At 37.9% G+C, this 14,223-nt stretch overlaps 1 protein-coding gene across 4 annotated transcripts in view; it reads left to right on the plus strand.

Moving 5' to 3' along the window:
• Positions 1 to 14,223, plus strand: part of ntm (neurotrimin) — a 454,899-nt gene that overhangs the window by 416,551 nt on the left and 24,125 nt on the right. For all 4 annotated transcript variants that reach the window (XM_086160103.1, XM_086160101.1, XM_086160100.1 and 1 more), the window contains one exon: positions 2,168 to 2,293. In XM_086160103.1, coding sequence (XP_086016229.1) covers positions 2,168 to 2,293 — 126 coding nt within the window. The remainder of the gene's footprint in view (positions 1 to 2,167; positions 2,294 to 14,223) is intronic.

The raw sequence follows: 14,223 nt of genomic DNA on the forward strand, positions 1-14,223 counted from the left end.
GTTGTTATTATTGTTGTTGTTGTTAGTGTTGTTGTTATCATTATTGATGGTATTTTATATATATGCACTATGTGTTTATTTATTGAATGTTGTGTCTATGGTTTCTGGTATATTTTTCCAAACCCAATTCAAACGAGACCGACCTAGATCTCCCTGAGTTTTGAGTTACTTTTCATAACACACACACACACACACAAACACACACAAACACAAACGCACACACACTCGCAGAGGTTAAGGTTAGGTGCACACACAGGCAGTGATTTAGATTTTGCTGATACCGACCACCAACCTGCCTCCTGATCCCGAGTCCATGGTATGTTAACAAGAGTTCCCGCCGCCGGCCTGGTCTTTTTTATTTTTTTCGCCTGCAATGAAATATACTTTCAAATCACTGACGTGGACGCTGTTTCTGCGGCATCATCATGTAATTACTCGTATCATGGCGTCGCGTTAAGGGATCACAGTCCTTTTACATTTTCACTGAAATCACCCTGGAAAATAATTCACAAATCTAACACTCTCCCTTTTTGCTATATGACCACAAAAAAAAAAAAAAAAAAAAGGAATAGTACCGCTCCTCCAAATTTCTGTATGCTTGTGTCGGTGATTTAATGTCTGAGTACCTCCTCCACCCACTTGTAACCTCACGGTGAAATAAACACCCGAGCTGCTCGTAATTCCCCACATAAAGGCTCCCCATCTTCACCTTTGCTCTCCCAGAACTGCTGCGCGGCCTGAGCTTCATGCTTGATGATCCAGAATGACAAGCGCCGTTGCTTAACAAGTTAGGCAAACCTCATTTTCCCCTGAGTGAAGATTGAAAGTGAATTTCCCACTCCCTATGGTTGACGGACCCCGTAGTCAAATTCATAAATAAAAATAAAAAGAAGTACGAAAAAGGAAGCGAGTCTTGTTAATGTCGGATTTTTTTTTTTTTTGTGAAAAAAAACAAAAAAAAAACAAAAACATAAATAAAATAGAGAATAAATAAATAAATAAAATATATTTGAAAAAAGGAAGCAAGTCTTGCTAATGATGGGATTTTTTTTTTTTAAAGGTAAAATGAAATTTAAAAAATGCATATATATCATTTTGTTCAGCAGAAGAAGTTATGAAAGAAATACATTCAAATGTGGAAAGTCTTGCAATTTTCCTTTGCATTGGACTGAAAGGAAAGAGAAATTATTACATAAATCAGAGAGGTTACCCTGTTAGACGATACACTTAATCATTTTGATAATATTATATAGGTATCTAGGATGTTTATAATCTTGATCATATTATACAGGTATCTAGGATGTATGAGCATAAGTTGTTTTGTATTTGATTATGAATTTCAATGTATATTACAATATCATTGTACAAAGAAATACAGTGGAATTTTTTCAATTTTTCAATTTTATGCACTTTAAACATCAAAATAAAATAGATCCACGAGTAAAACTAGTAATCAGAGAAAGCGGGTGTTAGAATATAGGTGTTTCATCGGATGTGCATTATTACAACACGGGAATATGTTTTGCTGTGTTATGTTGTCCATTTTCACTTACACATTGTTTTGCCGTCACATAGCTTTATTTTCCATCAAGATTCAGTATCATCCCGCAAAAGGGTTCTGTTATGTTGCATATTAATCATCGTGACATGATAAACAGAGAAAAACAGAACAAACAGCTGATTAGAGTCAACTGTTATTTGAATATCAGTCTGCAGTTTCAGATTAAATGTCACATTCCTGATTAATCTGTCCATGGAAATAAAGGGGGGCAAATCCAAACATCAGCTGTCGCGGTATTTCAAACAAAAATGCTTTGTTTGACTTCCTTTAGCGAAATCATTTATTGCTCTGCCCGTTCCGAGCCGACTTTGGCCCCGTATGAGAGTTTGGGCCTCCAGCGGTGTGTCGGCGCCGCTCTCCGGAGAGCCGGATCTGTGATCTCCTGCAGCCCCGCTGCCTCTTTTTTTTTTTCTTTTAGCTATTCTTTCCGTGCCGCTGAAAAAAAAAAAAAAATGTACAAAACATCACCATTGTTGTTATATTGTCAAACGGGCGTAGCTCTTGTAGGGGTGCGATCGGACCGCCCGCCCGGTGAGCAACAATAAAAAGGGATTTTTTTCGCTTCTGACCTGATACGTAAAATGAAAACACCTTTTCTTTCCGCAGTGCCGCCTACAATCATCAACCTCTCCAGAGACATCGTGGTCAACGAAGGCGCCAATGTCACCCTGATGTGCCAAGCCAACGGGAAACCCGAGCCCGCCATCAGCTGGAGGCTCATCTCACCTTCAGGTAAAGACATCTCTTTTTCCCCCTGACCTGTCGCGTGCGCATTATTTGTTTGTTTGTTTCTTCCTTTCCCCTTCTCCTCACCCCTCTTTGTTTATCACGCCATCTTTGACTTTGTTTTGACCCCTGGAGGATTTCTCACTTCACTTATTACCCGTCATTACCTGCCTCCCTATCATCATTAGAGCGTAATTGTTTGCAGGAAAATAAACTGGCCATGTTGTAATTGGACTAATTAATTTGGATAATGAGATGGATGTAAATGTTACGGATGCGCTTTGAATGACAGGATTAATGTGGGGAACATAACGCGGTGTGGAGTATTATCTATCATGTATGTATGTTAGCGTGCCGCCACCATTCCGGCCAGAATTGGGTTTGTTTTATTGTAAACGAATTCATTCCGCAGTCTTTATTTAAAATTGAAAGAAATTGCACGGTGGTTGATACATTTGTGCACCATTGTGCTTCTGCCTTCCTTAATCAGGCGAGATGTTTGCATTTATAATTAATCATATTTAAGAGGCCAGGCTTTTGGTGCTCTCATCTGTTGTGTTCTTTGTCTCGCGGCAAACATGCGGGAATTGAAATGTTAATATGACACGAGTGTGACTGACCTGTCTGTAAGGAGATAAGCAAGGAGAGGCAGCACTGACTTGCCGCTGTTTGTTAAATATGCCCTCCTGTGCATACGTTATTTTGGTGGACACACACACACACACAAAAAGCTCACTGGTGTTGACTCTTGTTTTTGTATTTTGTTTTTTTATCCGTTGGAAAATGTTGTATGTGCGTTGCACGTACTGTGTTTTCCTTGAATGCTCTGCTGGTGTTTTGGGATAAATATCACGACAGGACCCATAAACGTCTTCTCCTCTGTTGACAGTTATCATAGCAACCTTATGCTAACGTGCTACCCCTCCAAAAAATAGCAAAAAGAAAGGCAGATGATCAGAGTAGATAAGTGCGTAGCAAACTTGGCTATAATTAATATTTTCTTGATGCACTATCAATATTATTATTATTATTATTATTTCATTTTTACATTCGTTATCAGCCTGTGGTAAAATGTTAAAAATTAACTCAGAAGGCTGCAAATACAGGACTTTCTCAGAAAATTAGAATATTGTGTTGAAGTTCTTCATCTTCTGTAATGCAATTACAAAAACAAAAACATCATACATTCTGGATTCATTACAAATCAACTGAAATATTGCAAGCCTTTTATTATTTTAATATCGCTAATTATAGCTTACATCTTAAGAAAACTCAAAAATCCTATCTCAAAATATTAGAATGTCATGAATAAGTAATTTTGCTTTTTTTAATTGCATTACAGAAGATAAAGAACTTTATCACAATATTCTAATTTTCTGAGACAGTCCTTTAAGAAGAATAAGATGATTTTTATTTAAATAATATTTATTTAAATATTATTTATCTATTATTATTTAAATGATAGATGCCATTGATTTTTTTTTTTTTTTTTTTTATTTGAATTTCAATTTTAATATTAAGTTTAACCTTTACTTGTTCCATATACAGTTTTTAAGCAGAATTTGTTTTGGTGAAAAGGGTCACTGTTACATCTGGAGGAAGAGGTTTTTCAATAAATATCAATGTTGGCCCACAACTTTGTCCCAGATTTGAATTTTGGCCCTTTGTGTATCTGAGTTTGACACTCCTGTCCTAAAATTTGAAGGCAATTTGTAGGTCTTTTCTACACTCTTCCAGGTGAGATTATTTTCACGCTTTTATAGTCGGGCCATCGAAAAATTTAACTCCGGAAATTCAGTTTGACATTTCCTGTTTAATAAAACATAAGGGCTTGTATTCTTAGATTAGCTGTTTTAAGCAGAATGTCCGAGAAACCTCTTCTTTATCAGGTTGCCTCATATTGGATCGGGGGGGAGAGAGTCACTGTCTCCTACAATTCAAAATCAGTTTACCTGACAGGAAGAGGAAGGGACTGCACCGGTCACTGCAACACACACACACACACACACACACACACACACACACACACACTTGTCACACGAACAATATGTAAACTTTGATTTTGTCCTTCAGTAAAAGATCAACTTTATTGATCCCTATAGGGGAAATTATTTTGTCACAGATGCATAACAGCTAAGTGTCAATAAAAATAAATGTAAGTATAAATACAGAGACAATTAGGAGATAGCTAAAGGCATCCACAAATAAATAGACAGCAGAGAATATCAACAACATCGTCAAGGATAAAAAGGAGGACAAAAAAAAAAAAAATACAGCAAGGGTGAAAATAGACAACCAAAACGACAAAAACGAAGACAAACAGAGAGACTACAGCAATGACAAAAATAAACAAAAACATCAGGATGCGAATGGGCTGACACCAACAAGGCCATGAGTAGTCAAGTGATCGGGGTAAAGCATCAATTTCATCTTTTTTTTTTTTTTTTAATGTGTTTGGTAATGTATTTATTTATTTATTTATTTATTTTATTTGGTTGTTTTTTTTTACTCTTATTTATTTATCTTTTTATTATAATTTGATTTACTTATTTATCACACCTGTCTCACCGACTCCCTGCTGTTTACACCTATTGTGATCAGGTTCCCCCTGCTGTTTCACAAGCACCTTATGGGTCTTAGATTTATGTATAGCTCTTTGATCTTCAACAACAGGATCACGGAAAAAGGTAAATAAATATTCAAAATCCAATCTTCATCGTTGCATAAAAACCAAGCATCACTTCGCTGACAAAAAGAGCGAGTTTCCGTGCTCCACTTTCATCCCAGTTCCAAATCGGTGTTTTCTCCGAATATCCATATATTGCTACAATTGTTGAGGGAAGTTGAGGATGCTTGAATAATTCAAATTTGTTTTCCATCAGGCCTATGTATTTTTTTTGTTACACGTTTAATGACTGTAAATCTATAATATGTAAATTATTATCTGAATCAAGCGGGTGGGGGGACTGCTCAGTCAATATCATATTAATATTGTCAGAGTGACACACAAAGAGTGTTTGCCGTCATTCTGAAGCAAGATCAGTCTGTCATTCTTGTATTTAAAATTCAGATTAGTCTTTGGAAGTGTTCTCATTATTACATTTGTATTAATTTTACAGGCGCTGACGTGACAAAGCTTCAACTTTCAAAGCCTCTTTTTTTTTTTTTTTATCTGCGCTTGAAATGATCAACCCAAATTATTTTTGTCTTTATTTATTATAAACTTGTTTTGTTAACGCGTTTATAATTGACAGGCTGAATAAACGTGGAATCGCAATCACCCGTCAAGTCCATTGATCCATAAACAGAAATTTTCGGATGCCTGGAGCAGCTTAGTTGATCGCGGCCCCAACAGATAAGGTTCATACTTTTTTTCCTTTCATTTCATTTTTATTTCATTGTTGCCGTGCTCCTCGGTTTAATTTATACTTTACGCGCACGTGTATGTAGCTCCTTTTTTCTAAACTACATACAAGTTCAAAGTTTCTCAAACCTTTTTGGTTGCTTGTTTCGATGATTAACACACGATTCTTGCTGTGTGTGTAAAGAAGAACACGAGTGGCGCTGAGACTGTACAGTCTGTCTGCGGCCACGGCCAGCTGCCCCGAATATTGGCCAGTTCCGATAACAAGCCGATCGATTTGTGCAACCCTAATGGAAAGAAGGCCCGGCGTGTTTTTTTCTTTTTTTTTTTTTTTTTTCTCCCTCTGTCAGGCTTTTAGAGTGTTGTGGCTTATGTACCGCTAAGCACGCAAAAGACCACTGTTACTGACCTCATGACAAGGTTGTTCCAAAAAAAATCAATTCAGATGCTAATCTGTTGTCGGTTCAATGGCCTTGTGATGTAAACACTCCGTTAACTATTATCTGTCCAGTTGAACCTCTTTTTGCTTTCCTCCACTGCAGCAGTATTTGGGGTCCGTCTAAAACAAACCTGGGCGATTTCCAAACCGCGGGGCCGTTTTGCTATTTTTTTACAAATATTTTCAATCAATATTGAATTTAGAAACTCCTTTTTTTTTCCTTTTGTTTAATTTTGTATGGAGGATTACATACAAAATAATGTCGGTAAATAATAATGATATAATGTTGAAATAAAATGCCCCCCAAAAATTATATCTAAAATGCAATTTTCATTTTGTTCAATTTACATGATACCTAGTTGGCCTGTGCATAAAAATTAAATAAGAAATAATTGCCCATCCCGGTCTGGACACCCTAGAAGGAGTGACAGAAAAAATCAAGTTTATAATTATCTGTTGTTTATTTTTAATAGTTTTAGAAAAGTTACCACTTCACCTCCTGCAGGTGAATCATGTTGTAGGTTTTTTTTCCGTGCATAAATAAGTCCGCAAGCTAACCCTCGCTAAAGTGGCCCGACACGAATGTCACTGGAAAGCCTATTTGAAAAGGGTTGAAGAGACACCGGAAGAGTCTCATACGTTTCAATCTTTCAAGTTTGAGAGACAAAATGTCGTGAATGAACAAGCGACGGATACACCGGCTCATGATGATGGAAAATAAAACGTTAACAGACCCGCCAGATGATTCAGACTGAAGTCCTCAAACAAAGCTCTTACTGAGACCCATTTCTTTCATTTAGCAATGGTTCATTGGGATTGGTCTGTTTGAGCACCCACTCTCTTCCAGCTCCATCCCTTCTATTAAGTCAAACTATGGCCCATAGTCCACTTTTAATTGGCCTGCAGGAAATAGAATAGAACATGGAAACGTCCTCCTGATTGTTTTGCAATTGTTAGCTTTAACTCCAAGGGAAGCTACTGCAGCTGCTGCGACGAAAAAAATAAAATCACAAAAAAAAAAATGACTGCAGGTTTGCAAACATGGCTGAACAGGAGCAACATGCTAGAAACACCAGGAAGCGTTTCAGTTTCATTTGCAATGCAACCGTGATGAAGAGTATAACGTACGACGACACTGAGGAACCAAACATCAGACCCAGGCGTCCTGCACTGGTGCTGAGCGAGAGCAGAAAGTAAAGCAAATGCCAGCTATCCTGCAGGGTCAGCGACCCTCTGCGCTAAAAAACTGTCCGGCTATGAGGTCACACAACTCATCTCTGAGCCTTTCTGCATAAAAAGGTGCCTGGACAAAATAATTTGCCCGGAAAAAATGCAGAACTTTGACAATGTCAGCATGTCCAGAAACACAGTTATGCAATTGATGCGTAACATCAGTTCTGTCACTACTCCGTTTTTGCACACCGCTTTCTTAGTTTCTGAGTTCATATCGCTGTGCACAAATCAAAATCAACCTTTCTCGGCGCGAGGCACTTTAGAATCGTTTTATTCGCCGAGTCATTTTTGCAACCGCAAGGAATTTGCTTTGGTTGACGGTGCGAAATGGAAAACATATAACAGGCGTTAAATAAGTGAAAAATAAAGTGAGAGCGGTGCAAAGCAGTGCAAGATAGTGCATTATAAGGGTTGGGACAATATCAGTGGGGGACCGGGCCATTGTTGATGGGTAGAAACTGTTTTTGTGGCGGGTAGTTTTGGTCCTGATGGACCGCAAAACAGGATTTACGTTGAAAACAACACGTACCAAAACCCTGATGCAGCCATACGCGGCGCCATCTTAGACATTTACATTTGTACAGATTTTTTGGCGCGAGTGGCATCGAATAAGCCATCACGACTGCATGTTTAGCACCTCAACCGATTAAAATACCCAGCTTAATGACTTAAATGACAAGCTTGAAATGCACTCAGCCCATTTTCTCCTTTACCGTTCTTTCTCTGCACTGTTCTGTCTCTGTAAAGAAGTCCAGGGCTGCTGAGAATGAGCCCCCAACACCTTTTCTGAATAATTCACTCAAAATCCATTTTATCCATTTAAAATATTTTTTTTCTACCTTTAATACACTAAAGGTGAGTCTATGTACCTCACCTCACATAAGTGTCCCAGCCCCTCGTATAATTTTCTGTATGTGGCCCTCAGTGACGAAAGTTATGACAACCCTGTATTAAGTGCTGCGACCTCGGCAGAATTGTATTGTGATTCAGAAATATTACAATGCACAAAGTGCGCTGAGCAAAAGTAAATGTATCGCAGAATCGTCTGAAAGGAATTCCGACCTCCAACTGGAGGAGTTTTTTTTTTTTCTTGTGGGTGCCGCCAAACCTGTTCCTGCTCCTCAGGTGCATTTTTTTTTTTTTTTATAAAAGAATCAACTTTAATATCTAATTAGCATCCGCGCCTATTTTCAAGAATAAAGGAGAGGAAACTTAAAAAAAAAATAATAATAATATCCTACTGCAACCTGCTTAAATAAAGTCTGGAGGAGATGAATGTAAATTACATCCTATTTATATCTGTGTGAGAAAAGTGAGCAAAACTTGCATACGCCAAATGCACTGCCGCCGTTGAAAGTTACCTGTATGATATCTACTGTTGATCGACGCGCAATTTTCACCAAGCCGATGACACGATGCCATTAATCAGATTCCTCAGTCTTCCACATGCATGAGTGGTTTTGATACCTGGACTGCTAATTTGATGCCCAAAACTGTAAAACTTCTGAAACCTACTTTAATAAGACTTTGAGAAACAGATCTCCCTCTCTTGTAAGAGGAGCCATCTCCAAAATTAAACCGATATTTTAACTTGGAAAATCAAGGTTTAATCACATCTCATCATGACAATGATGTGCTTTCTCCGCCGTCATCTTCAATCCGGTGGCGTCTCATCCTTGCGCCCACAGTTTATTTTAGATTCAGGTTCAAGACTGTTCTCGAAATTATATTCGATTAACAATCGGTTGAATCCAAACTGCAAAAACGTCGATGTTAATCCGGAATGGTCCCCGGTTGGATCCCGATGGGGCCTTTCTGCATGTTCTCCGGTTTCACCCCGAAAGTCCCTAAATCAACCGGATGTATGAATGGTTGCGTGAAAGTTAACTACTGCACCTCTGCAAACCTGAGTGCAGCACAAGCGGTAAATATAATGATCCGAGACGTGTGTCATGATTAAATTAATGCTCACAAACATCACGTGTCAATAGGAGTGATTTATGCAATGATCCATCTGATCGATACTGTAATGCAGAAGCCCGCTTTGTACTTTAGGAGACTCATACGCCCCGTTTTGAAGCAGCATGGGTGGACAGACGTAAGTCAGGAGTCACAAATGCGGTCCTTGATCTGGTGCAGTTGTTTTTTTGTTTTTTTTTTTCTCCTATGCGCCAATAATAGCAAAGCCCTCTCTCAAGGCACGATTGTTTTGAAAACCCATATGGAAATTCTTGGCCCATTGGTTTCTCGGGTTTTCTCGTTTTAGATTCAACAGCTCACGCTTCGGAGATGGTCCGGAGCACAAGGTCCAGGATGCGGGTTTGGTATTTTAAGGATGCGACGCCCAAACGCCCTCGCAGATGCACACGCCATGAAACACAATAATTCATTTCAAGTTACCGCCCTTTTGCCTCAGCAAGACATTTAAATCACGATTTATATTTCTTTTGATACTATTTTGTATTTCTCATCCATCACAAAGAGAACACAAATGGATGTTCTCCTCCTTCAAACAATTTGGAATCATAAGCCGTATATTTTCTTGATAAATGATCACGGCATCATCTCGCACATCTTCTACCATCTTGATAGATAATATTTGGTCTTTTCGTAATTTAATTAATGCTTCTTCACGTCTCCATGTCAATTCCCTGACCAGTTATTCATAGTAGAAGGGTCCGCCAGACCGTTTTCTTGCAAAATATTTTAGCTTCTACGACTATTTTTTTTTTTGTTTTGTTTTCGAAAAATATTGCACAAAAGAGCCTCCATTTGATTAGTATGCATCAGGCGATATTGGGGTTACTAGGATACAACAATCATCATGATTAATACTCAAACACTCACTCTTGAGCTCAACTCAGTGGGCAGGCTCCTGAAGGAGCGGCTCTCTGCACAGTAGGCAGACGGTGTAAAGCCTGAGGGCCGAGGGAACAAATGAGGTCTCGGATCGATCCTTCTTACTTCTAAGAGAAATCGGCTTGTTACTAGAAGTGCTTCTCCAGCTGCTGAAGGGGCGGCTGGTGTTATTCATGATGGATATTTATTTAAGGTCCTTCTCTCAACCGCTGGACGTTGTGTGTGTCCGGCTCTGAGCCGAACACGCCGGTTCAGTCAGTTCTCATACCTGCATCCGAGGATCTCTCCAATTCCAATGATAACGTTGATAGAATTCAAACTCTAGCTTTTTTCCTTATGTGTTTGGGTTGAAATCATAGTCTTTCCTATTTCAAAAATGTGATTATTCAAAAATGTACAGATGACAACAATGAAAGCCTTTCCAAAAACAATAAAAAAAAGGAAAATGCTTCCCATAATATCAATAATAATAACAATAATGGTCACCATGATAAAGATAGTACTAATAACAACAACAACAACAACAACAACAACAACTACAACAACAATAATAATAATAATCATCATTACCATCATCATCATGCTGATGACTATAACTATGATAATAATAATGATAATCATAATAATAATAATATTAGTAATAATAATAATATTAACAACAACAATAACAATAACAATAATAATAATCATGCACCTCATAATAGTAATAATAATAATAATAATAATAATAATAATAATAATAATAATAATAATAATAATAATTACAATAACAACAACTACAATAATAATAATAATAATAATAATAATAGTAATCATCATCATCATCATCATGCCGATGACTATAATAATAGTAGTAATAATCATGAACCTCATAATAATAATAATAATAATAATAATAATAATAATAATATAATAAGATGATAATAATAGTAATAATAACAATACTACTACTACTACTACTACTACTACTAATAATAATAATAATAATAATAATAATAACAATCATAACCATAATAATGATAAAATAAATAATGATAATGAAGTTTGTTGACCTCCATCTCCAGCCACTTCATCTTCCTTTCGGATTTTTTTTCTGATAGAGGAAATAAATATCTATTATTGCGTCTCCTTTAGTGGTCGTTTTGTTCCAAGAGGTCACAGTAAACAAGGTGCTCTTGCAGTCATCTTTTCGTCCATGCGTCGCAGGCAGTTCCAGCCCGGATATGTCACTTCCTGCCAAGACCGTCTATGAAGACCTTGTAAAGTCATTTTGTCAAGATTGGGAAGATGAACCTTTTGTTTTTCAATTTTGCTTTAGTGGTTCTACTTGTCCGTTTATTCTGTAGTCTGAAAAACCGACCTTGCACTCCATCAATATCCTGCAGCCACTCACCTATTAGAAGATAATGACTCATCTCCATGAGCAGGACTTCTGCTATGTGCCGGATGCTCGGATAGCGACATATAACCGTCAGCTGCAACAAAAGTGCCTTTAATGGACAGACACGCCGCATATGCCATATTATGTGCTGAAATCGGACAATTACAGCTTAATGTAAGAGAGGAGACAATGTGGCCCAGTCTTTGCTTATAACCTTTAATACAAGTGGACTGCAGGCTGCAATTATAGGGTGCACCAGTGACTTATCACCCGGAGGCTCCGCGCCATGCATTTGCAACATAAAAGCTTTTAAAAGGTTTCCATGCATCTGGTTTCCATCTTCTTTTGTTTTATTTATTTATTCCACCCCCCCCCCGCTATTTATTTATTTATTTGTTTGTTTGTTTATTTATCTATTTGTCTATTTGTCTATTTATTTATTTATTTATTTATTTATTTTCATTTTTCCTCCAAACGATAAAAATCAATACACGGCAATCTTTCATACAGACAGTCCAGGTTGCTTGCACTTCCCTCACTTTGTGTTTTTATACAACAGTGACTTGAATTTACTTGAGTTTTTTTTTTTTTTTTTTTTTCGGAAGGCCCGGCATCGTCTCGGCGCTCGTCATGTTAAAAATGAATGCGTTATGTTTATTTATCATCTTATGCGCAAGAAAGTGAGAGCCGCGTTTATTTATTTATATTTTTTCCCCGACGGCCATATGAAAATAAAAAAAGTTAAATAGCCGAACTGTTTTTGAAAAATGATTTATTTATTTCTCTTTGTTTGCCTTATCCACGAGATAAAAGGCTTTTTTTTTTTCCCCTCTCGTTTGGGCATCAATTGTTTAATTCACTTGCTTTTTTTTTTTTTTTTTTTACTTTATTTTATTGACATAACTTATATCACTTTCATCTCCTGTACCGTTAGAAAGCCGGCTATAAAGAAAAGAGAGGATGTGGGGGGGGGGGGGGGAGTCACACCGCAGAGCTGTCATCGTAGTTCTGCAGAAAAATGCCCTGGCACTCGTCATCCAAACTTCAAATCCTATATCTCCCAGTTGCAGAGAAAGTCTCCTCCAGCCTGCAGCCATTCGATGTGCGCTCGGCTTGTGCAAACACTCGGGGGTGTTTAAAGAGTGAATTAAATAAATATAGGTCCTGAGTGTGCATGTGTGTGCGCGTGCCTACATAAAGATTGATGATTTCAGGCTGTGGCCGAGGATCTCACACAGCCGTGACCCGGCTCCCCTCACCTTTGATAGATAGATGGCTTTAAGGGCTTGTGGCGGATCAGAAGCGAGCCTCAGTATCGCCCACCAATGGCATGACCTGACTGCAAAGTTTGTTCGCCTAGGCTGCCGGCCAACAGCCCGCTGCTTTAAAACAGCCGAAATGAACATGCAGACGATCGGATATGCCCTAGGAGCGGTAATAGTTTTCCAGATTTCTCTCTGACCTGGTTGCTTGGAAAGATTTATTTGAAGTTGCGAGCGGAGGATGGCCGCCTCTCCGACCCTGGAGAAGGTGACAGAGTGAAATAACTTCACATTGTCTCAATACCATTTTCAATGTCCTTGTGTTAATTTTTGGTTCCTAATTTATCTTTAGAATTAGGAAAGCAGGGTAAAGGACAGCGAAAATGTCATTGCTATTTTCACCCGGGAGTCACATTGTTTAAATAGCATACGTAGCCAATTCAACCGTTTAATAGAAGCATCCCAGGGTGTGTTGCTGAGGCGTGTTAGACCAGTTCTATATCCAGGCAGCAGCGAATCCTTTCCTATTGACTGTCTCCGCCTTTGCTACCGGAGCCGTTTCTTGTCATTAACGCTGCGTCTGCAGCATCCTTGAACCGGCTCTCAAACTGGCTTTGTGCGAAATACCGATGGCGCGCGTGATCATGAGAAAAAAAAAAACGTTTTCGGATTTTGGAGGATGAAAGGAATTCAAACACAGAGCAGTGTTTTTATTTTTATCTATTTTTTTTTTAATATGTTTTTTTTTTTTTTTTTTAGTCACCCATTCTGATCTGTCTATCTTATCAATTATTCTTAAAATTGTGCCCAACTTATAGTTCATAATTAATGTAGAACAGCAGTGAAACTTCACATTTCAGTCATTTTTTATTTTTTTATTCTTTATTATTCATTTATTTATTTATTTATTTATTTTTATGAAATCCCTGGTTTATTTTTCTTTAATCATAAATTTGAGGTTTAGATGTCAGATATTGAAATCAGTAACAGCACATCCATTTAGAAAGTATCAAACGGGTATTTGAGCCAGAAAACTGTCATAATAAACAAGACAGTACGTAGGAAAAAAAAAAGGCAGTCTTTTTTAGCTTCTTAAATTCTCTTTTTTTTTTTTTTTTTTTCTTTTTTGAGCAGGATCACAGAGCAAGTTGTGAACTCAGCAGAGACCAGCTGACAAATCCATCATTTGAATAGTGTGTTGCCAAGCTGCAGCCACACCTGGCTTTTAAGGAGAGCGGGACACGACTCTGTTTTTGGTTGAATTCCAACAAAACACATCTGTCATTTAGAGGATAATTAAATATCCTGCCCTGCATAACTGGCTCGGTACCCACATTGTGCATCGTTGGCCTCATCTAAATGAACAGGACACACCCAAAATGGGCTCGCCGTGAAGTT

This window comes from Fistularia commersonii, chromosome 15 (assembly GCF_037954325.1).
Source record: "Fistularia commersonii isolate RoL2024-O1a breed Wild chromosome 15, RoL_Fcom_v1.0, whole genome shotgun sequence".
Lineage (NCBI taxonomy): Eukaryota > Metazoa > Chordata > Actinopteri > Syngnathiformes > Fistulariidae > Fistularia > Fistularia commersonii.